Consider the following 24,241-nt stretch of genomic DNA (forward strand, 5'->3'; position numbering starts at 1 on the left):
TTCAGTGTTAGGTACACGAGTAGTAGTAATAGTACTAGTAGCAGTAGTGGAATTGCTGCTACTACTACTGTTAGTCCAGTTACTGTTATTGTCATCATTTGTATTATAAAATAAACTTTTGAGATATCCAAATTACATAACTAACATTGTACTTGGAGTCCATTGATCTAAAACTTATTTTGCTACCACTTACTTTCTAACCTTCAGCAAGCAGTTCACTGAACTTTAATGGGCCTTGGGTGCTCTATCAGTAGAATAGTGTTACAATATCTTTCCTGTCAGGTAATCTCTTGATCTGTAAAACATTACTTACTAGAAATCTTACAGTTCCAGAAATTATGGTCTAACTTTGAACTGTGAAAGAAAGAGAACTGATGATGCTCAGCCTTCCTATCTCTCCATGAGGTCCATTTTCTTTCTTTCAGAAAAATAGTTTTTTATGTGAGTTGAGTTGACAACAGTTGACAACACAGGTTAAGCATTTAATGCTTGTTAGACTATAAAAGGCTTATTCTCATTCTGATCTTCATACTTTAAATTTATTGCTAAATTTAATGTGAAAATAAAATTAGGGACAAGCTAAATTGTTTTAAGCTGTGTGCATATGGTGATTAGTGTGCCCTATTTTATATTTTCCTAACACCTTGTGTGTGCCTTTAAACGGTGCTTATTATAGTGCTTCAATTATTTGTATGTCTAGCTTCCTACAGGATCAAGCTACTCTGGCAGATCTTTATATTCATAGTGACTAGCAAGTAGATGAAAACTAACAGCTTTTTAAAAATTGCTGACTTATATGAATCCTAGATTAGCCTACAATTAATTAGGTTTGTCTTAACTGTTGATTTGAGGCCATGGTCATTCTGACCCTAAATTAGTGATGCACTTGATTCCCTGGTCCTATCAGCTTCTACTTTAGATGTATGCTAGTTTTGAATAATAATGTTGTCCAAATGAACTTAAAGCAGCTTAAAATTTGTGAAAGTTACTAACTTTAAAAGGAGTTTTTTCCTGTTTGATAAAATAGGAAAGAATGATTGCATTACTTTATGAATTTTGTCAATTTAAGACATATGGGAAGGGTAAAACTGGAGGTAAAAAAACAATAGAAGAAAAAATGTAAGTGTTCCATTTTTGGGGTGAGGCTGTTCTATACTCCTTCTTTACCTGAAAGAGGTGGGAGAAAATGTCGTAGGAAAACAATGTGATTATGTAACAGGAAAGAATGAAAATAAAGCTAAGCTATTCCCAAAGGATGCTAAGCCTTGATTTAGTAGTTGTCATTTGGAGGTTTTCTTTTATTTTTCATCAAGCTAGAATTATGTATTCTTGCCAATTCTGGGCCCACAGATATTTTTTATATATGATGTTGATAATTTTGATGTCAATAGATAACAATCCACTCTACATTATGTAGCTTTTCCTCAAGGTTTGGATAGCACATTGCCATTAAGCATCTATATCACAGTATGTAAATAATGATAGGTAATCTATACTTAGTGACTCTCCACTTCTCCCATAGTATATTTACAGAGTGATTAAATTCTCTGTCACTAAATCACTCACTGGATCTTGAGTTTGTTGAGAATCTCCACTTCAGTGTCCCACAGTACCTCAAAACCCAAACCTGAACTCATCTTTTTTTCCCCCTTCTCCCCATCCACGGCTTGCCCACAAAGATCCCTGCCTTGGTACATGACACCACCATCCATTGGATTGCTCAAATCAGTATTACTCCTGGCTCCATCCTCATGTCACCCATATCCATTCAGTCATCAAGTTTTATGAATTTACCTTGTACATATATCTCAAATCTATTCACTTCTTCCCTTTTTATTACCATAGTTCAAGCCATGTTTATCTCTTCTCAGTTGTATTACTGTCATAGCCTCCTAAACTGGTCTCCCACCATCAGTGCCATCCATTTCTAATTGTTTTTACACTGTTCAGGTAATTTTCCTAAAACAGAATTGTTGCTGTTCTGCTCAAAGACATTCAGTGGCTATCGTTGGCTTTCAAAGTAAAATCGAAATTCTTTGAAGTGTTTATGGCACCCTTCGTGATCTGGCCCCTGCTACAAGATACAGCCATATGGAGTGACTTGTAGTTCCTTGAGACTGTACTGGAGGTGAGCACCATTAGGTCTTGACACACACTAACTCCCAGTTTTCATTCATCTCAGTTTGGACTTTCTTCAAAAAATCTTCACTAATGCCCCAACATCATCTAATATTGGTTAGATATTCTTGTGTACTTCCATAGTACTTTCTGCTTATCCCTATTACAGCATGTGACATACTGTATTCTTATTGCCTGTTTAGTTGTCTGTATCTCTCCTAAATTCCTGGAGGGCAAATACAGTATTCTATTTGGTTGCTCTGTTCCCCCCCCCCTTTTTTACAGTTGTCAACAACTTTGGAGCTCCTTTCTTCAGGTCCATTTCCTTCCTCCCCCCGCTTTCTTTCGATTAAAATTGTATTTATTTTTCAACTTATTTAGACGTTAAAAACAAAAAACAGTTTATCCATTTCTCCTACCACCCACCTGCCCCCTGCCTGTAGCAGCTATCAGCCTGTTCTTTGTATTTATGAGTTTGGTTTTCAGGAGTTTTTTTGTTTTTATAAGCTTTGAATTTTTTTGTTTTTGTTTTTTTAGATTCCACATGTAAGAGAAATCATACAGTGGTTGTCTTTCTTCATCTGACTTACTTCACTTAGCATTAATGCCCTCAAGATTTACCCATGTTATCACAAATGGCAAGATTTCATTCTTTTTTATGACTGAATAATATTCCATTGTGTGTATATACCACAGTTTCTTTATCCATTCATCAGTCAGTGGACACAGGTTGTTTCCTATATTGGCTGTTGTAAATAATGCTACAGTGAACATTGGGCGGGGGAGATATGTATATCTTCTTGTGTTAGTGTTTTTGTTTTCTTCAAATAGCCAGAAGTGGAATTGTTGGATCATATAGTAGTTCTGCTTTTAGTTTTTTAAGGAACCTCCATACTCTTTTCTGTAGTGACTGTACCAGTTTATATTCCCAACAGAAATGCATAAGGGGTCCCTTTTCTCTACATCCTCACCAACACTTGTTATTTCTAGTTTTTTTGATAATAGGCATTCTAACAGGTATGAGTGATACCTCGTTGTGGGGTGTTTTTTGTTTTTTTTTTTAAGATTTCCTTATTTTAGAACAAGCAAGCAGGGGGAGGGGGGGAGGGAGAGAATTTCAAGCACATTTCCTGCTGAGTGCAGAGTACAACAGGGGACTCTATCGCATGACCCTGAGAACATGACTTGAGCCGAAATTAAGAGTCCGACGCTTAACTAACTGAGCCACCTGGGTGCCCCACTCATGTGGTTTTGATTTGCATCCCCTAATGATTAATGATGTTAACATCTTTTCATGTACCTGTTGGCCTTAGTATGTGTTTGGGAAAATATCTATTTTAATCTTCTGCCCAATTTTGAACTGGATTGGGTTTCGTTTTTGTTTTGCTGTTCAGTTGTAGGAGTTCTTTATACATTTTGTATATTAGCCTTTTATCAGACACATGATTTGCAAATATTTTCTTCCATTCAATAGGTTGCCTTCTCATTTTGTTGATAGTTCCCTTTGCTGTGTAGAAGCTTTTTAGTTTGAGGTAGTCCCACTTGCTTATTTTTTGCTTTTGTTGTGTTTGGTTTTGGTGTCAGATTCAAAAAAATCATTGCCAAGACCTGTGTCAAGGAGTTTACTACCTATGTTTTCTTCTAGGAGTTTTAATGTTTTTAATCCATTTTGAGTTTATTTTTGTGTATAGTGTAAGATAATGGTCCAGTATCATTCTTTTGCATATAGGCTGTCTAGTTTTTCCAGCATCATTTATTGAAGACACTGTCCTTTCCCCATTTTATATTCTTGGCTCCTTTGTCATAAATTAATTGGCCTTATAGGTGTGGGTTTATTTCTGGGCCTTCTGTTGATCTTTGTGTCTTTCTACTGACAATACAATACTGTTTTAATTACTATAGCTTTGTAATAAAGTTTGAAATCAGGGAGCGTGGTGCCTTCAGCTTTGTTCCCCTCTCTCAAGAATCAGGCAGGGGCTTTTATGCTTCCATATAAATTTTAGAGTTGTTCTATTTCCATGAAAAATGCCATTGAGTTTATGAGAGGGATTGCATTGAATTTATATATTGCTTTGGGTAGTATGGACACTTTAACAATATTAATTTTTCCAATCCACGAGCACAGAATATCTTTTCATTTGTGTCTTCTTCAGTTTTTTTCATTTATGTCTTATGGTTTTCAATATACAGGTCTTTTACCTCCATGGTTAAATTTATTCCTGGGTATTTTATACTTTTTGATGCTTTTGTAAATTGGACTTTTTTTTTTTTAATTCTTCTTCTTTAATTCTTCCCGCATGAGCGGGAGGGGCAGAGGGAGAGGGAGGGAGAGTCTCAAGCAGGCCCACGCTGAGCATGGAGTCTCACACAGCTCTCGATCCCACAACCCCAAGATGTTTCTTCTTTTTTCTTTTTTTTTTTTCCTTTTGTAATAGTTCATTCTTCATTTATGCAGCAGCTTTTTATGTATTGATTTTGTATCCTGCAACTTTACTGAATTCTAGCAGTTTTTTATGGCTTTATAGTCTTCTATATATAACATAATGTCATCTGTAAATAGTGACAGCTTTACTTCTTCCTTTCCAATTTTGGTGCCTTTATTTGTCCTGCCTAATTGCTCTGGCTTGGATTTCCAATACTGGGTTGAATAAAAGTGTCAAGAGTGAGCTACTGGTCTTGTTCCTGGTTTTAGAGGAAGAGCTTTTAGCTTTTCACCCTTGAGTATGTTAGCTGTGGGCTTGTCCTCTATGGCCTTTACTGTGTTGAAGTATGTTCCCTCTATACCCACACTGTTGAGAGTTTTTATCGTAAATGGATGTTGAATTTTGTCAGATGCTCTTGCTGCATCTGTTGAGACAATCATCTGATTTTTATCTTTTGTTAATGTTACATCTCATTGACTAATGTGCAGCTGTTGAGCCATCTTGCATCCCTGGAATAAATCCCACTTGATCGTGGTGTATGATCCTTTTAATGTATTGTTGAATTCAGTTTGCTGATCTTCTGTTGAGGATTTTTACATTTAGGCCTGTAATTTTCTTTTCTTGTGGCCCTTACCTTGTTTTGCTATTAGAGTAATGTTTGCTATCGGGGTAATGTAAAATGAGTTTGGAAGAGTTTTCTCCTCCTCTTTTTTGAAAGAGCTTGAGAAGGACTCATATTAATTCTTCTTTGAATGCTTGGTAGAACATAACAACAAGAACCCATCATAAAAGGAAGGAGACCTATCAGTATACTGCCTTATAAGAGACTCGTGTTCCAAAACAGATCATATGTCAGGCCACAAAACAAGTCTTAATAAATTTAAGAGGATTGAAATCATATCAGGCATCTTTTCCAACCACAGTAGTAATGACACTAGAAAATTAATTATACAAAAAGACTGGAGAATTCATGAATTTGTGGATATTAAACAGTATGCTGCTGAACAACCAGTGGATCCAAAGAGAAATCAAAAAATACTTTGAAACATGAAAATGGAAATATGACAAATTTATGGGATGCAGCAAGAGCAGTTCAAAGAGGGAAGTTTGTGGCAATAAATGCCTACCTCAAGAAACGAGAAGTCCAGGGGCACCTGGGTTGCTCAGTCGTTAAGCATCTGCCTTCAGCTCAGGTCACGATCCCAAGGTCCTGGGATTGAGCCCCGCGTCGGGCTCCCTGCTCAGCGGGAAGCCTGCTTCTCCCTTTCCCACTCCCCCTGCGCGTGTTCCCTCTCTTGCTGTCTGTCAAAAACTAAATAAAATCTTCAAAAAAAAAAAGTCTAAAACAACTTTATACCTCAAGGAACTGAAAAAACAGATGAGTTAGTACAAGGAAGGAAATAACAAAGATTAGAGCAGAAATTCATAAAATAGAGACTAAAAAGACAATAGAAAAGATTAAGGAAACTAAGAACTTGGTTTTTTGAAAAGATAAAATTGTCAGACTTTTAGCTAGACTCACAAGACAAAAGGAGAGACAGCTCAAATAAAATCAAAAATGAAAGAGGAAATATTACAGCTGATAGCACAGAAATACAAAGGATTAGAAGAGATTTTCTTGTTATAAGGATTGGAAGAGGGGCACCTGGGTGGCTCAGTTATTAAGCGTCTGCCTTCGGCTCAGGTTGTGATCCCAGGGTCCTGGGATCGAGCCCCGCATCGGGCTCCCTGCTCCGCGGGAAGCCTGCTTCTCCCTCTCCCACTCCCCCTGCTTGTGTTCCCTCTCTCACTGTGTCTCTCTCTGTCAAATAAATAAAATCTTTAAAAAAAAAAATTGGAAGAGATTAGAATACAGTTACTTGCAAACAAATTGGACAACCCTAGAAGAAATGGGTAAATTCCTAGAAATATACAGCCTACCAAGACTGAATCATGATGAAGTAGAAAATCTGAACAGATGAATTACTAGTAAGGAGGTTGAATCAGTAATCAAAAAACTCCCAACAAGGGCCTTCACTCATTTGCTTCTCGGTGCCTGCTCCCTGTGGCCCTGAGGGTGTGTGGACCAGAGGCGGCCCCAAAGAGTTGGAGGCGAAGGGGAAGCAGGTGTGCAGGTCTAAGTGTCACAGCGGCGCACTCCTAGGCGAGAATTGGGAGGAGGAGGAGACTGCAAGGATAGGCCCAGGAGCAATGGCATCCAAAGAGGAACAAGCAGTAAAAAATCTCAACTTGGAGAATGCCAAACAGAAGGATGAAAAGGAGCAAGTTGCTAATAAAGGAGAGCCCTTGGCCCTCCCTTTGGAAGCTGGTGAATATTGTGTGCCTGGAGTAAATCATAGGTGGTTCTGTGTTAGGCAGCCCATCCTGCAGTATAGGTGGGACAGAGGCTTGGAGAACCACAGGCAAGGATGAGAGAGGAGAATATGGAAAGGATTGGGGAGGAGATGAGACAGCTGATGGAAAAGTTGAGGGAAAAGCAATTCAGTCATAGTCTGTGGGCAGTTAGCACTGAACCCTCCTCACCATGACCATCTTGCGGAGTTTTGTCTTATGCCTTGAATCTTGATGTTTTCCCTGAAGTTAATAGGAAGACACACCTTCCTAAACAATGTTCTCAGTGTACCTTTGTTGTAAACCTTTTGGTGTTACATGTCTCTTGTGGGTCTCCTATGACCAGCTTCTAATTGAATGTTGTATTTTGACCCAGAATGTAAGATTCTGTCAGCAGGGGAGTTTTACCCTATTGCATGGCAAGATGTTCATTATATATTGTGAAGTTAATAAAGCAGTTTAAAAAAAAAAAAAAAAGAGGGGGCGCCTGGGTGGCTCAGTTGTTAAGCATCTGCCTTCAGCTCAGGTCATGATCCCGGGGTCCTGGGATTGAGCCCCGCATCAGGCTCCCTGCTCAGCGGGAGGCCTGCTTCTCCCTCTCCCACTCCCCCTGCTTGTGTTCCCTCTCTTGGCTGTCTCTCTCTCTGTCAAAGAAATAAAATCTTTTAAAAAAAGAAGAAAAAAAAAAAAAACTTCCAACAAAAGTTCAGATCAGACTGCTCCACTGGTGGAATCTTCTAAACATTCAAAGAATTAATGGTTGCTCTGTTTCACCAGTAATTCACATCGTGCATGGCACATTCATCCATTTGGTCTTCATTTATTCAGCAAATACTTGTTGAACATACTTTATGTCAGGCAGTTTAATTTTTTTTAAGATTTATTTTTTATTTGAGAGCATGAGCGGGGGTGGGGGGGAGGATGCAGAGGGAAAGAATCTCAAGCAGACTCCCCAGTGAGAGCACAGAGCCTGAAGTGGTGCTCCACTCAGAGCTGGATTTCACTACCCTGACATCATGACTTGAGCCGAAATCAAGAGTTGGACATTTAACCTACTGAGCCACCCAGGCGCCCCTGTCAGTCCATTTAGAATGAATTGGTCTAAATTTTTTCTTTTGAAATGAAGTCCTGTTTGAGTTTCCAGTAAGTTTTTATAGTATCAAAGAAGTGGCTTCTAAAGATTATTATTCAGTGGTCAACATAAAAATATATTTTCTTTGACCAGTCTTAGATAATCCCTATAGTTGATGTTGTGGAAGTTTAGCAGAAGTGTATGTATGTGTATAAATAATAACAATACATTAATGGAAGTATATAATGGTATCTTGAATAATTATATTTTTTAAAGTTTGTAAGTATATAATTAGAAACACCTGATTATAGCAAGTCATGCTTTTAAAAAGCAGTGTTTTATTATGACTTTATTTCTGGACTCCCTACCTTAAAATATTTAAGAAAAAAATTTAAGTAAAATATTTAAGTTTTAAGTAAAATATTTAAGTTAAAAAACATTTAAAATGAATTTTATCTTCATTTCAGTTTATTCATTGGATTTTTTTAGTAGTTGGAAAAGCTGTGGTAGTTCCCAACTGTGTTAGAAACAGTTGTCAAGTGTGGTTCTTTACAACGTGAGACTGGGAGCTGTTTCTAAACACACAGTTACTAGCACAGATTTGCTTAAGTTTCCAATCTGATCTGTGGCCATGGGTAAGTAATGTGGAATATATATAATATTTATGGGTGAAAGAAATTACTGTAAATTAAATTCCATAACTCTAACTTCAGGTTACTGTATAACCTAAAGGACTTTGAACCCCAGCCAAGCAGTAGTAGTTTTTTGTTAGCCTTTAAAATAGTTAAGTATATAAAAATTAAGATGTTGTTCTAGTTTCAGAATATATAGACTTAAGTCTCTTCTTTTCAGTCATATTTAATACCAAGGATTTCAAAGATTATTTTTTAGTTAAAGAAGTGTGCTTATTTTCCAGACAGCTTTACTTAAACCTTGGCTACTATTAATAGTGAAGACTCTGGTATATTTGTATAGGGTTTACAGTAAAATCTAAAAATTACAAAATGAAAATGTGTGGGTGTGTATAGCATCCTTTTAAATTGTATGGTACTATTAATCTTTTAGAGCACTGAAAAGGGTTTTTTGTTGTTGTTTTTAAGATTTTACTTTTGAGTAACTCTGTACCCAACATGGGGCTCAAACTCACAACCCTGAGATTAAGAGTTATGTGGTCTACCGACTGAGCCAGCCAGGGACGCTAGAGCACGGATAAGGTCTTAATAAAAGTGTGTGTGTGTGTCACTGATTTTTTAAAATATAGCTACTAGAATATTAAAAATTAAATTAAAAATTACATATGTAGGGGTGCCTGGCTGGCTCATTTGGAGGAGCATGTAACACTTTTTTCTTTCTCATATATATATATATATATATGTGTGTTTCAAAGAGCATTTATTTTTTATTTATTTATTTTTTAATTTTATTTATTTGTCAGAGAGTAGAACAAGCGAGCACAAGCAGAGATAGGGGCAGAGGGAGAAGCAGGCTCCCTGCTCAGCAAGGAGCCAGATGCGGGACTCATTCCCGGACCCTGAGATCATGACCTGAGCCAAAGGCAGACACTTAACCAACTGAGCCACCCAGGCGTCCTGAAGAGCATGTGACACTTGATCTCAGGGTTATGAGTTCCAGCCCTACATTGGGTGTAGAGATTACTAAAAAAATAAATAACTTTTAAAAATTACATATATGAATCACATTCTATTTCTACTTAGACATCTCTGGCTAAGTATTTCCTAACTGAAAATTATGTTTTCTATGAGTTATAGTTGAAATTGAGTATTTTTGGCATTGAGAATTCCTTTTTTTATTAGTCTTAGATTACAGCTTGCTAAATATTGACATTCTAATATTAGATATAAAGGTGAAACTATAAAGGTAAAAAAATTTAACAAAATGTTATTTTGAGGGCTTGCTTTTAGACTGTTGTAAGAACAAACCAATAACTAATATTTTATGATTTCTTGATTCTTGGATTGGAGCTAGTTTGGCAGTTACATTAACTATTCATCTTATTCATTGTCTCGTTTATTTATTTAACAAATTTTTTTTGTTGTTTGCTTCATATGTGCCAAATCTATCTTGGGGAATGCTTCTCCATAATTTTAGGAGGGAACAAAAAATAATGGATGTGCATGTTAAGTAAGTTCATAGAGTTGGATGTAAAAAGAAATGAAGCAGTTCCTGTCCAGGTTTTTGTTTTCTGTAAAGTAGTATATAAGATCATCATAGTTCACCACTAGTAATGATTTCCTGGAAAAATTCCTTGAATTGAATAAAACTAAAGTATTCTCCATAGATGTGTATCAACATTTATTGAGTACTTACTGGACAACAAAGTAGAAACTGAGGAAGAATATAAACAAGAGCCCTTGGGGCACTGGAGTGGCTCAGTCGGTTAAGCATTCAACTCTTGATTTTGGCTCAGGTCATGATATCAGGGTCCTGGGATTGTGCCCTGTGTAGAGCCCCATGCCAGACTCCGTGTTCAGCAGGGAGTCGGCTTGAGATTCTCTCCATCTCCCTCTGCCCCTCCTTTGCTCTCTCTCTCTCTCAAATAAATAAATCATAAAAAAAAAAAGACGCCTTTGCCCTCAGAGCTTATATTTTTGTTAGGAAAATATGGCATAAACCAAAAATAAATAACAACAAAAGGCAGCTATGACATATATTGTCCTTATCCAGTACTGCAGATTCTTATACAATTCTACAGGAATTCAAAAAATGAAGAGAACACTAATGACTAGAGTATTTTTTTTTAAATCCTTCTCCTTTGCTTATTATAATAGTGGCCAAGTGATCTTTTCAGAATGACCCCTTTTTAAATACCTTCTAGCATAACTTAAAACAGTCAGTGATAACTTATTATGAGAACTATGTAGAAATTTAGCCCAGATTCTTTACCTCAGCACAAGTAAGAATTTAATACATTTCTTCTAGAACTGAGCTTTGAGTGCTTTAGAACAGGACAGTGTTTACAAACGGGAAGTTGAGGTTACGATGGCATTACACAATTCAAATTATGTAGCTTCATGTTTTTGTTTGATGTGAACTTCAGGTTGCAGCTGAGTTAACTAACACCTTTCCATTAGTACCTCTGAATTCCTTACTTTTCAGTCTTTAATATTTGTTGTGTTCATGGTGAGAAGGAAAGGATTCTGGACTGGATGGTGAGGTGTAGGTGTCTGTAATGATAAGATCTGTAGATTTTAAATAGGGATGGGAGTGGGGTGAGAGAGAGGGTTGTATAGGATGAAGAGTTTGAGAACGTACTTCTGAGTGTTACAGAAACTGGTACCAGTATTATAAACCAAGCTGCTAGAGATAATCATCCCCACATGCATACACATTACAAATATACGGAAATGTAACACAAAACAAGAGCAAAACTGTAAGTGCATAGCTAAGCCCTAAAGAAGGAAAGAAGAGAAGGAAACCAGAAATGAGAGAAGTCAAATCAAAGCAGTAAGTGGGAGTTGGTGCTGCTGCATAAAATAGCACAGGGACCTTTTGGTCCTGGGGTATATCTCCTAAGGACCTGGGGTGGAATTTGGTGTGTATATGGGGATGGGAAATAGGTAGCCTTGGACCTTTTCAAAATAGAACTAGCACTAAGACCCAGGCCTATGGCCTAGGACCTGAAACAGCTTCCGAAATTGTGCAGAAATTTTAAGTGACCAGTGATAATCTAAAAAAGAATATAAAGGGACGCCTGTGTGGCTCAGTTGATTAAGCGGCTGCCTTCGGTTCAGATCATGATCTTAAGGTCCTGGGAATGAGTCCCACATCAGGCTCCTTGCTCAAGGTGGAGCCTGCTTCCCCTCTGCTTGCCTCTCCCCCTGCTTGTGTTCTCTGTCTCTCTGACAAATAAATAAAATCTTTAAAATATATATAAGAATATAAAGTAAGCGTGTGTAAAATTTTAAAAGGATAAAAAAAGGGAGATGAGGCTTGGTGATGTAATAGGTCTATTTTAAAAAGAAAGAGTGGGGCGCCTGGGTGACTCAGTCGTTAGGCGTCTGCCTTCAGCTCAGGTCATGATCCCAGGGTCCTGGGATTGAGCCCCACATCGGGCTCCCTGCTTAGCTGGAAGCCTGCTTCTCCCTCTCCCAGTCCCCCTGCTTCTCCCTCTCCCAGTCCCCCTGCTTGTGTTTCCTCTCTCGCTGTCTCTCTCTCTGTCAAATAAAAATCTTTATAAAATAAAATAGAAATAGTAAGACTTGAAAAAGAAAAATCAACTTTCAGAAATTAAAAATAAAATAATGGAGGGGCACCTGGCTGGCTCAGTTGGTGGAGCATGCAACTCTTGATCTCAGGTGTGAGTTTGAGCCCCACGTTGGGTGTAGAGATTACTTAAAATCTTTTTAAAAAATTACATAGGGCTCCTGGGTGGCTCAGTTGGTTAAGCAACTGCCTTCGGCTCAGATCATGATCCTGAAGTCCCGGGATTGAGTCCCACATCGGGCTCCCTGCTCAGCAGGCAGTCTGCTTCTCCCTCTGACCCTCTTCCCTCTCGTGCTCTCTGGCTCTCATTCTCTCTCTCTCTCTCAAATAAATAAAATCTTTAAAAATAAATAAATAAAAATTACATATATATAAATGGATATATGTATATATAGAGAGAGAGAGATTGCCTTGATATATGGGTTAAATAGCAAATTAGATGTCATTACTTTAGCTGAAAAGGAAAGAAAATCTCTCGGCACCTGGCTGGCTCAGTTGGTGGAGCATGCGACTCTTGATCTCGGGGTTCTAGGTTCGAGCCCCATGTTGGGTGTAGGGATTACTTAGGAATAAAATCTTTTTAAAAAAAATTTTTTTTTAAGATTTTATTTATTTATTTGTCAGAGCGAGAGCACAAGGACGGGGAGCGGCCGGCAAAGGGAGAAGCAGGCTCTCCACTGAGCAAGGAGCCCAATGCAGGACTCGATCCCAGGACTCTGGGACCATGACCTGAGCCAAAGGCAGACGCTTAACCAACTGAGCCACCCAGGCGTCCCTAAGACTTTTTTTTTTTTTAAAGGAAGTAAATCAGTAAATCTAGCAACACATGGTTAAGAACTAAATCTAGGATGTAATCCAAAAGTAAAAAGTTGTAAATACAAGGTTGAAAAAATACTAGGCTGACATAAAACACAACAAAAAGCTGTTAGGAAAATATTACCAGGCAAAAATAGATTTATTTGATTTATTTTTTTATTAGAGAACAGGAGCAGAGGGAGATAGAGAATCTCAAGCAGGCTCCACAGTCAGCATGGAGCCCAGCTCGGGGCTTAGTCTTAGCAACCGCTGTATCAGGACCTGAGCTGAAACCAGGAGTCGGTCGCTTAACCAACTGACTTAAGCCATCCAGGTGGCCCTCGGGCAAAAATAGATTTTTAAGGCAAAGCTTATTAAGGATAAAGAGAACCATTGCATAATGATGAAATAATTCACCAAGAGGAAGTAATAATCTTGAACCTGTATGTCCAGATAACATTATCTTAAAGTATACAAAGCAAAACTTTACATACTACAAATAAAGGACTACCTATATAGTGAGGGATTTTCACACATTTCATTCAGAAGCTAATAAACCAGATCATCACTACCACCATCCCCAACAAAAGTAAACACAAATTATGTGAACAACAGAGTTAACAAACGATCTTTTAGATGTGTTTAGACTTTAAAAAATAGAACGTAGATGTTCCATTCAAGCACACACAAAACATTTTTAGAAATTAACCACATATTAAACTACAAAGGGATGACACCAAAAATAAGCATATCACATTGGCAACAGTACGGTTCCTAGAAAACTTGCTTGGTTTTCCAAGTTTCATTTGAAAGTGATATTAATAGAATAGTATTTAAATGAAATAATAGCAAAAACATTTATTGAACGCTCAAATGAGCCAGGCACACTGCTGTTTTGCATGTGTTATTCTATTTAAATCCCTTCAGCAGCCCTGTGAATTATAAGATACTATTATCTTTAGTAGATGAGAGAAATTAGGCTTAAAAATGTTAATTTGGGGCACCTGGGCGGCTCAGTTGGTTAAGCGACGGCCTTCAGCTCAGGTCATGATCCCAGAGTCCTGGGATTGAGCCCCGCATTGGGCTCCCTGCTTGGCGGGAAGCCTGCTTCTCCCTCTCCCACTCCCCCTGCTTGTGTTCCCTCTCTCGCTGTCTCTCTCTCTGTCAAATAAATAAATAAAATCTTTAAAAAAAAATAAAAATATCAATTTTCCCAAGGTCTGCTGTTTGAAAAACATTTTTTAATATTACACTGCTTTAAACCCCACCTTTTAAAAGACATCTTTGTTATTGTAAAATAATAGGTAGAGAAACTCATATAAAACAGACATATAGGTTATCGAATTATTATTAAGGTATTGAATTATTATTAAAGTTGGGTATTTTAGGGCGCCTGGGTGGCTCAGTTGGTTAAGCGACTGCCTTCAGCTCAGGTCATGATCCTGGAGTCCCGGGATCGAGTCCCGCATCAGACTCCCTGCTCGGCAGGGAGTCTGCTTCTCCCTCAGACCCTCCCCCCTCTCATGTGCTCTCTCTCTTTCTTTCTCTCAAATAAATAAATAAAATCTTAAAAAAAAATAAAATAAAGTTGGGTATTTTAATACCAATAGGTCAAGGAATAGAATTTTGCTGGCCACTGCAATACCCTTTTATGTGCCCTGTTCCAATTATAATCCTTTTCCTTCACCAACAAAAAGCATTTTTTTGATAATTTTTTGGCTTTTTCTTATAATTTTAATAACAAAGTGTACATTCTTAAGCAGTATGCCTTAGATTTGCTTATTTCTTCCCCCCTGTTTTTCCCATGCAGTTTATTTGTTGAGGAAACTGTTAATAGTTTGACCATTTAGAGTTTCTTACAGGATTGATCAGATTCAGATTAGGTGTTTTGGCAAAACTATTGTGTTCTTTCATCAGGAGATCTATTATGTCTGGTTGTTTCTCTTTTTGTGATATTAGGAACTAGATACTCAGCGGTTAAATCCATTAACTCTAGAGATTGCAAATTTTTATTATTTCTTCATTTATTAGTGAAGTATTTGTTTCTCTAGAGAAACTTTCTCTCAGCCAATACTTGATTATCTGGTGTTCAGTTTATGTAAGAGAGGAAGAATAAATGTTTATTTCCTGTTATTTACCAGTTTTCAAAATGATGACTTCATTTTCACTAGCATCTTTCAAAATAACTTTTTTTTTTAAGATTTTTTATTTATTTGACAAAACGAGACAGCGAGAGAGGGAACACAAGCAGGGGGAGTGGGAGAGGGAGAAGCAGGCTTCCTGCTGAGCAGAGAGCCCGATGTCGGGCTGGATCCCAGGACTCTGGGATCATGACCGGAGCTGAAGGCAGACGCTTAACTACTGAGCCACCCAGGCACCCTGAAAATAACCTTTTAAAAAAAAAAATTTTTTTTTGAAGTATCATTACTCATGAATTTAAATGTATTTTTTTCAGTTCATTCATTCTTACGGATGCTCAAATTGTCCCATCTTTGGCCAGTAGAAGCCTCTTCAAGTTAGCTTCCTGCCATCATGAAGTTTATGTATTTTAGTAAATATATGTATTTATAAAGCATATTTATATAGCCTCAGAACATACATATACTAAACACGTTGTTCTGTATATTTTGGGTTTTCATACTTACTATATATTTGCAATAGTTTCTTAGCAGTCTGTATAGAACTGCTTTATATTTTGTAGTGACCACAGAATAGTCTATTGTATAGCTGCATCATAGTTTAATAGTTACTGATGAACATTTTGATTGTTACCCTACAGTATTATAGACAGTATTACAGCAAATATCTTGGTACATAGTACTTTGCCCACATGTGTGAATATATAATTACAGCATCAGTTCCCAGAAATGGAATTGCTAAGTAATAATAGCTATTGCCAAGTTGCTGTCCTTAAAGCAATTAGGAACTTCCCCCCCTCATATTATCCTTTGATACTAGGATATCCCACTTTTTGATCTTTGATAATCTGCATAAAAAAATCTCATTGTAGTTTTTATTAGCATTTAAACTTAATTCTGAGTTGTGTGTTCATATCCTTGGCCTGATTTTCTATTGAATTGTTCATCTTTTCCATACTGACTTGTAGGCATGCAGATATAATAAGGAAATAAGCCTTCTGTGACATGTACTGCAAATATATTTTCCTTATTGTGTTGCTCCTTTTAATTATGTTTATAGTGTTCATTTTCTCAGCAGAATTTTAAAATTTTTTATATATTAATCAAATCTATTAGCTTTTTTTTTTAAACAATTCATACTTAGAGAAGAGTTGAAAGTACAGTACAAGGAGGGTTTTTTCCCTCTGATTGCCCTTCAGAAGTTGCCAGTCTCTTGTCCTGCCACCTTCTAATACCTTAGTATTTCCTACAAAAAAAGATACTCTCCTAAATCGCTGTACTACAGCTATTTAAAAACAGAAAATTAACATCAACACATTACTACCTTTTAATCCTTTGACACACACCCCCCCTTCAAGTTTCACTAATTGTCCTAATAGTAGATCCTTTTAGCAAAAGGATCCAGTTCAGAACCATATGTTGCATTTAGTTGCTGTATCTTTTCTATGTCCTTCATCCTGGAACATTTCCTTAGACTTGCTTGACTTTCAGGACTTTGACAATTTTGAAGATTATTAAAACAAATTAGAAGAAATTTGCATTTGTCTGAAGTTTCTTCAAATTAGATTTATGTATCTTTATCATAGAAGTGATGCTGGCTTCCATTACTGTTTAATTATTTGATAAATCTGATGAATCCCTCTACTATATGCAACCAGTCTTCCAGTTCCACTATCTCCTGTGTGATGGCCTTCTCTTCCTACTCTTGCTCTGACTCTCCATTTTAGGCCACCCTCCCACCCACCCCCCCAAACTTCCATCTTATCCTTCTTGAGCTCCAGCACTTTATGCCACAGTTTGAGTCCATGCACTGTCTGCATAGATACCCTTTTCATCCTACTTGATGATACCCTTCACTGAGCTGTACCTCTCCATGGACACCCTCCTCACCCTGCTTTGATTCTGATACCTCTTGCAAGACTACCCTTCTCACCCCACTTAGACTGTAACGATTGTGATAGTAAGTCTTCCATTCCCTTCATCAAGTGAACATGGTCCTCACCTTTTTTTAAATGCCTTCCAAAATTGGTGTTATAGCTCTTTTCCACTTTAACATTATAAAAAAATAATTTTCATTTTCTTTCAGTGATTTGATTTTTCTGTATTTAAATACATGTTCTGGGACACCTGGGTGGCTCAGTCAGTTGAGTGGCTGATTTTTTTTATTTCAGCAGCTGACTTGATTTCAGCTCAGGTCATGATCTTGGCATCCTAGGATCCAGCCCTCAGTTGGGCTCCACGCTCAGCAGGGAGTCTACTTCAGGATTCTCTCTCTCCCTCTGCCCCTCCCCCTGCTCGCTCACTCTCTCTCAAATCTTTAAAAAAAAAATATATATATATATATATATGTTTTTCTACTTTGGAATTTATGGTGAAGTAAGAAATGAAGTCCAGCATTTCTTTCAGATGTTTATCCACTTCGCTGGAATTTTATTTATTTGACAGCACAAGCAGGGGAAGAAGGAGAGGGAGAAGCAGGCTCACCACTGAGTAGGGAGCCCGATAGACAGCTGAGGGTCTCGACTCCAGGACCCTGGGATCATGACCTGAGCCTAAGGCAGCCGCTTACTGACTTGAGTCACGGGCGCCCCCCAGTTGTCTGGAATTTTATATAAAAGTTGTATCTAGGGACACCTGGGTGGTTCAGTTGGTTAAGCATCTGCCTTCAGCTCAGGTCATGATCCCAGGGTCCTGGGATAGAGCCCCACATTGGGCTCCCTGCTCAGCAGGGAGCCTACCACTCCCCCTGCTCGTTTTCTCCTGCTGTCTTTCCCTCTCTCTCAAAGAAAAAAAAAAGTTATCTACCTCCTCTCCCCCTAAAAAAATTTATGAAGTTTCTTAAAAGTATATTGTTTCCAAGAGTTTAAAAAAAAAAAAAAAAGTGTCATTTTTCATGTTGCTTTTGTTTATAACAGATGATGATGTACCTGCAGATATGGTTGCTGAAGAATCAGGTCCTGGTGCACAAAATAGTCCATACCAACTTCGTAGAAAAACTCTTTTGCCAAAAAGAACAGCGTGTCCTACAAAGAGCAGTATGGAGGTAAATTAAAAGTAACTGCTTCTCTTTTTGTAGTGAAAGAATTGTTAGAAACAGAAAGGGAAATATCACCATTTTTTTGAAGTAATGATTATATATGGTAAAAATATTTGCTTAATTAGTTTTCATTTTGTTTTCAAAGGGTGCCTCAACTTCAACTACAGAAAACTTTGGTCATCGTGCAAAACGTGCAAGAGTATCTGGAAAATCACAAGATCTGTCAGGTATTTCCTTTGAGAAAACTAAGAGTTAGGGTTAAATCTTTTTAATTTTGTTTGATACCAACAAATCAAAAATTAAATACAGTTTAATGGTGCATTTGGGATTGAGAAGGTGATATTATAGAATAAGCATGAGAACCCTGACCTCTCACTCTTTTGACTTTAATTATATAAAAATACATTTTATGTATTTAGCCAATTTCTGCAATGGTACATAACAACTAAAAGAAAGAATACTTAAGTCAGGACAAAAGAAGGTAATTGTGTGTGTCATCTATCAAAGCAAAATGGTTATAAAATGATTGTTAACAAAAAATCTATTCATTAGGTAAAATGAAAATTATGCTCTTTAAATAGTGAGAAACTTGTTGCTAGCACAGCAAATAGATTGTTTATATTCTGTTTGCTAATCTCTTTACAGCAGCACCTGCTGAACAGTATCTTCAGGAGAAACTACCAGATGAAGTGGTTCTAAAAATCTTCTCTTACTTGCTGGAACAGGATCTTTGTAGAGCAGCTTGTGTGTGTAAACGCTTCAGTGAGCTCGCTAATGATCCAATTTTATGGTAAGTGAAAATTTATTATCTTGAAATATATTATTTGCCGCCCCAAATGCTAAAAAGATGGTAGGGAAGTTGAAGTGCGAGTTGATAGTTAAAATTAAATAGTTAGGGCGCCTGGGTGGCTCAGTTGGTTAAGCAACTGCCTTGGGCTCAGGTCATGATCCTGGAGTCCCGGGATTGAGTCCCACATCGGGCTCCCTGCTCAGCGGGGAGTCTGCTTCTCCCTCTAACCCTCTTCCCTCTCATGCTCTCTCTCTCTCAAATAAATAAAATCTTAAAAAAATTAAATAGAACAAAATTAGAATGCTTATAAATTCCAAGTTACCTATTTATCAAAAATGTAGGTTGTTGGTCCGAGTGGTATTTATAAAATAATAAATGAAGTACTTTCTCTGCTACTTATCAGTTAATAGCAACTGAGTGATTATGGGAAATGTTTTTCATTTAAATTTAAGCTGTTTAGAAACAGAACTATGTCTAATTTAAACAGGTTATTCAATCGGATAGTTTAATGTGAAAGTAGATTTTGATACATCACTTTTGGAAAATAGTTTGACAGTTGTATTCATAATAAGCATGCCGTTTGACCCATGTAATACCGCTTCTGGAAATTTTTTTGCCTTATGTACAGATTTTTCATAATAGCACAGTTAATTGTGGGGGGAAATTAGAAATAATCTAAATGTCCAGCAATAAGGGAATGTACTAACAATGTAATGTCTACTTGAAGGGTGGTGATAAAGGCATTTAACAATGATTTTTACAGAGTTGTTAACAACATGGGAAAATGCTGTGTTCTAGAAAAGTTTTTGAAAAGAGCAGAATGCAAAATATTAGATGCTATATAATCACAACTGCAATGAAACTGTAGATAAAAAGACTGGAAGGAAACACTGCTTTGTACAGGAAATGATAATTACTATGAGTACATTTCTGAGGTTTGATGGTTTTTGGTAATAGGATGTAAATGAACTGAACATATACAAAGAGTTAAGTTCAGAGTATTTTATTGAAAGCCATCCTTTTAATAATTTCTCTATGAGGCTTTTACAGTAAGGATGGCCTTTTTTTTCCCCTAAACAAATTTTGAAGAATTGACACTATTTTGGGAGATGGACTATTTTTTATACATAGTTACATTGTTTTTAGCCAAAAACTATTTTACAGTTAAAACTTTCGTTTTTTATATTATATATTTTTGAAGCATCAGGTAATTTTTCTAGTTGTTTAAAGGACTTTTTATGAAGAAATTTTTCATTCCTTTCCTCCTACAGGAAACGATTATACATGGAAGTTTTTGAATATACTCGCCCTATGATGCATCCTGAAGCTGGCAAATTCTACCAGATTAATCCAGAAGAATATGAACACCCAAATCCTTGGAAAGAGAGTTTCCAGCAGTTGGTATGAAGTATAAACGGAAAATATTGTTTATATTCATAAAGTTTCTTTTTAAAGAATTAATTCAAACTCAGGAATAGGTGTCAAGCCAATGAATATATTTATCACTCAACAAAATGTTCAGTTCTTTTCACTACTGACATATTTGTTAATAATTTAAACAGTGGCAGTAAGTATCAGTAGCCTGAGAGCAGTTATACTTTTTATGGGTCTGTTCGAACCTTTTCTTAAATTATTAGTGTTCAGTAGTTGTTTTAATTTTTATATGGTCCTTTATGAGTGGTTCTCAGCTGGGGGTGATTTTGTTCCACAGGGGACATTTGGCAATGTCTGGAGACATTTTTGGTTGTCACACTAGAGAAGAGGATTCTACTGGTATCTAGTGGGTAGAGGCCAGGGATGCTGCTAAACATCTTAACAGTGATGCACAGGACAGCCCCCACAACAAAGAATTACTGTCCCAAAATATCAGTAGTGCTGAGATTAAAAGATTTTGTCCTTTCTTACTGGTTATTAGTGAGTCATAAGCTGTTTCAGATTTTACATCGCCCTATGCAACAGAAAATTAGTTGGAATAATTGATAATTGTTTTTGATATTTAATAAATATACAGTATTTAGAATATGTTTACATTAGTAGTCAATGTTTCTGGTTTTTTTTTGTTTTGTTTTTTGTTGTTTTGTTTTTTGACATTTTAGTATAAAGGTGCACATGTAAAGCCAGGATTTGCTGAACATTTCTACAGTAATCCTGCAAGATATAAAGGAAGAGAAAATATGTTGGTATGTTTGATTTGTATTTTTATAAGACTTAAAATGGTAATCTTTCAGTTCTGTACTGACACTTTTATTTTTTTCTAGTATTATGATACAATTGAAGATGCCCTTGGTGGGGTACAAGAAGCTCATTTTGATGGACTTATTTTTGTTCATTCTGGAATATACACTGATGAGTGGATATATATTGAATCTCCAATCACCATGATTGGTGCAGGTATTCTGAAATGCATTGTCATTAAAATTTTAATGTATTATTCACATGATGGGTTTTTTAAATGCTAGTGACTTAAAATCCAGGTGAACCTTGATAATAGCTTAATGGTTAAGAAAGAACAGGAATATTGCCTATTGCAATAAAAACAGAGTTCAGAAATTACAGATGTATCCTTTTTTTTTTTTTTTTTGTGGAGAGAGAGAGGTGATAAGGGGGTAGAGGGAGAGAGATATAATCTGAAGTAGGGGCTCGATCTCACAACCCTGAGATCATGACCTGAGCCAAAATCAGGAGGACGCCTGACTGAGGCACCCAGATGCCCCAATTTCTTTTTCTTTTTTTTTTTTTCAGATGTATATCTTGATGTCTGTACTTTGTCCAACACTGTAGTTATTCATTAAGGAAAGAAAGATATTTGTTTTATCTTTTATTTGAAAAAGATGGTAAATGTTTCTATTGTTGTGTTTTTAATGAAACAGATGTCCTTGGTAAATTTTTTTGTACTATTTCAAAGCTATTTTTATAGTCAAATTTCTAAGAATAAATGGAATAGTTCTTGAGCACTAATCAGTCATTTCAAGATTTGTGCTGTCTGATTTTTTAAGGACACAGTACATGGACCATTTTAAGATAGCTAGTAATTATTACTTGTTATTGAAATTTGCATTTACTGCCCCTTCTGCTTCCCTCCGGAGCCATTTCCACCACAGAGAAAAGGAGAGGGAGGGTATAGAAAATTTTGCCTAGTGATTTGCAGTACCTTCCAGATCAAGGCCAATATTAGAAATAATTTTCGTGGCTCAGTCGTTAAGCGTCTGCCTTCGGCTCAGGTCATGATCCCAGGGTCCTGGGACCGAGCCCCGCATCTGGCTCCCTGCCCAGCGGGAAGCCTGCTTCTCCCTCTCCCACTCCCCCTGCTTGTGCTCTCTCTCTCGCTGTGTCTCTCTCTGTCAAATAAATAAATAAAATCTTAAAAAAAAAAAAAAGGAATTTTCAGTTAGGACATTTCTCTCTGTCTCCACCTACTCATCATCCCCTTCTCCTTTCCTGTCTCTGAGCTCTTCTTCTGTTGCTGCTGGAAGTGATTTTGTTTCCATAGAAACCATTTTTGGGGGCGCCTGGGTGGCTCAGTCGTTAAGCATCTGCCTTCGGTTCAGGTCATGATTCCAGAGTCTTGGGATTGAGCCCCGCATCGGGCTCTCTGCCCAGCGGGAAGCCTGCTTCTCCCTCTCCTACTCCCCCTGCTTGTGTTCCCTCTCTCGCTGTCTCTCTCTGTCAAATAAATAAATAAAATCTTAAATAAATAAATAAGTAAGACTCCCTGTAGTAAAGGCCAGTGAAACATAGTGACCTCATAAAATGAACATTATTCTTACCTACTCATACTAATGTTTTTTAAAATCTCCCTCTGCATATTATGCTAAGTGAAATAAGTCAGAGAAAGACAAATACCAAGTGATTTCACTTATATGTGGACTCTAAAACAAAACAACGAAAAAAAGAGACTCAGAAATATCGAGACCATATAGGTGGTTTACAGGAGAGAGGTGAGTGGGCAGAAAGGCGAAAAAAGGTGAAAGGGATTAAGAAGTGCAAACTTCCAGTAATAAGATAAATGTCACAGGATGAAAAGTATAGCATGGGGAATATAACAGTAATTTTATAATAATGGGGTACCCGGGTGCTTCAGTCAGTTGGGTATCTGACTCTTGATTTTGGCTGAGGTCATGATCCTCATGGTCCTTGGGCTCTGCGCTCAGCGGGCAGTCTGCTTGAGGATTCTCTCCTCTCTCTGCCCCCTCCCTGCTCGCACATATTCTCTCTTTCTCAAGTAAATCTTTTTAAAAAAATAATAACTTTGTATGGTGACAGAGACTTACCATAGTGAGCATTTTGTAATGTATAGAATTATCAAGTTACTATGTTGTATACCTGAGACTAATATGTCAACTATACTTCGATTAAAATATTTCTTGAAAATGAAAAAAAATCTCTCTCAAAAATGTACGCAATCTAAAAACAAAAGGTTTCTGTATTATTAGTTTTATGGTAGGGTATTTTTACTGATTAAAAAATTGAATCTTAGGAGCACCTGGGTGGCTCAGTAGGTTGAATATCTGCCTTCAGCTTAGGTCATGATCCCAGGACTCTGGGATCAAGCCCTTGTGTTGGGCTCCCTGCTCAGTGGGGAGCCTGTTTCTCCTTCTGCCATTCCCCCTGCTCATTCTCTCTCAAATTAATTAATTAATTAAAATCTTTTTTAAAAAATTGAATTTTATTTGAATTTCATCTGATAAATGTGTTTTTAAAAAAATAAAGGTAATGTGTTTTCAAATATCTTCTCCACAGCACCTGGAAAAGTAGCAGACAAAGTTATAATTGAAAACACTAGAGATTCGACCTTCGTCTTTATGGAAGGTTCTGAGGATGCTTATGTTGGATATATGACAATAAGGGTAAGGAATTTTAAGGTTTAGAATATGTTCAGATCATTTAAGGCAGTGGTTCAGACAAAATTTCAAACAAAATTTCTACTTTTCAGTTTAACCCTGATGACAAATCTGCTCAACACCATAATGCACACCACTGCTTAGAGATTACGGTAAACTGTAGCCCTATTATTGATCACTGTATCATCCGAAGTACATGTACAGGTTAGTGTTTCCCTTATGTTTTATTATAAAATAAGTCATTGTGTTGTGCAGTAAGTTTTTAAATAAATAATTTTTCTTACAGTTGGCTCTGCAGTATGTGTTAGTGGTCAAGGAGCGTGTCCCACTATCAAGCACTGTAACATCAGCGACTGTGAAAATGTTGGACTTTATATAACAGATCATGCACAGGTATTTTTAACTTTTATGGGTTTTTTCTTGCTAAAAATTTTTTTTAAGTTTTGCTAATACCTACTTCTGATTAATTGTT

At 37.0% G+C, this 24,241-nt stretch overlaps 1 protein-coding gene and 1 pseudogene across 1 annotated transcript in view; both read left to right on the forward strand.

Annotated features, from left to right (window-relative positions):
• The window catches only part of FBXO11 (F-box protein 11), an 84,663-nt gene that overhangs the window by 42,774 nt on the left and 17,648 nt on the right, over nt 1-24,241 (forward strand). The window contains exons 2-10 of the mRNA XM_025868869.2: nt 18,017-18,144; nt 18,284-18,365; nt 18,784-18,928; nt 20,200-20,329; nt 21,025-21,108; nt 21,187-21,319; nt 23,669-23,775; nt 23,862-23,973; nt 24,056-24,162. Coding sequence (XP_025724654.1) covers nt 18,017-18,144; nt 18,284-18,365; nt 18,784-18,928; nt 20,200-20,329; nt 21,025-21,108; nt 21,187-21,319; nt 23,669-23,775; nt 23,862-23,973; nt 24,056-24,162 — 1,028 coding nt within the window. The remainder of the gene's footprint in view (nt 1-18,016; nt 18,145-18,283; nt 18,366-18,783; nt 18,929-20,199; nt 20,330-21,024; nt 21,109-21,186; nt 21,320-23,668; nt 23,776-23,861; nt 23,974-24,055; nt 24,163-24,241) is intronic.
• LOC112821599 (protein BEX1-like) lies at nt 6,673-7,343 on the forward strand (annotated as a pseudogene).

Source organism: Callorhinus ursinus, unplaced genomic scaffold, assembly GCF_003265705.2.
Source record: "Callorhinus ursinus isolate GAN/ISIS: 27379988/994484 unplaced genomic scaffold, GSC_fseal_2.0 scaffold10, whole genome shotgun sequence".
Classification (NCBI taxonomy): domain Eukaryota; kingdom Metazoa; phylum Chordata; class Mammalia; order Carnivora; family Otariidae; genus Callorhinus; species Callorhinus ursinus.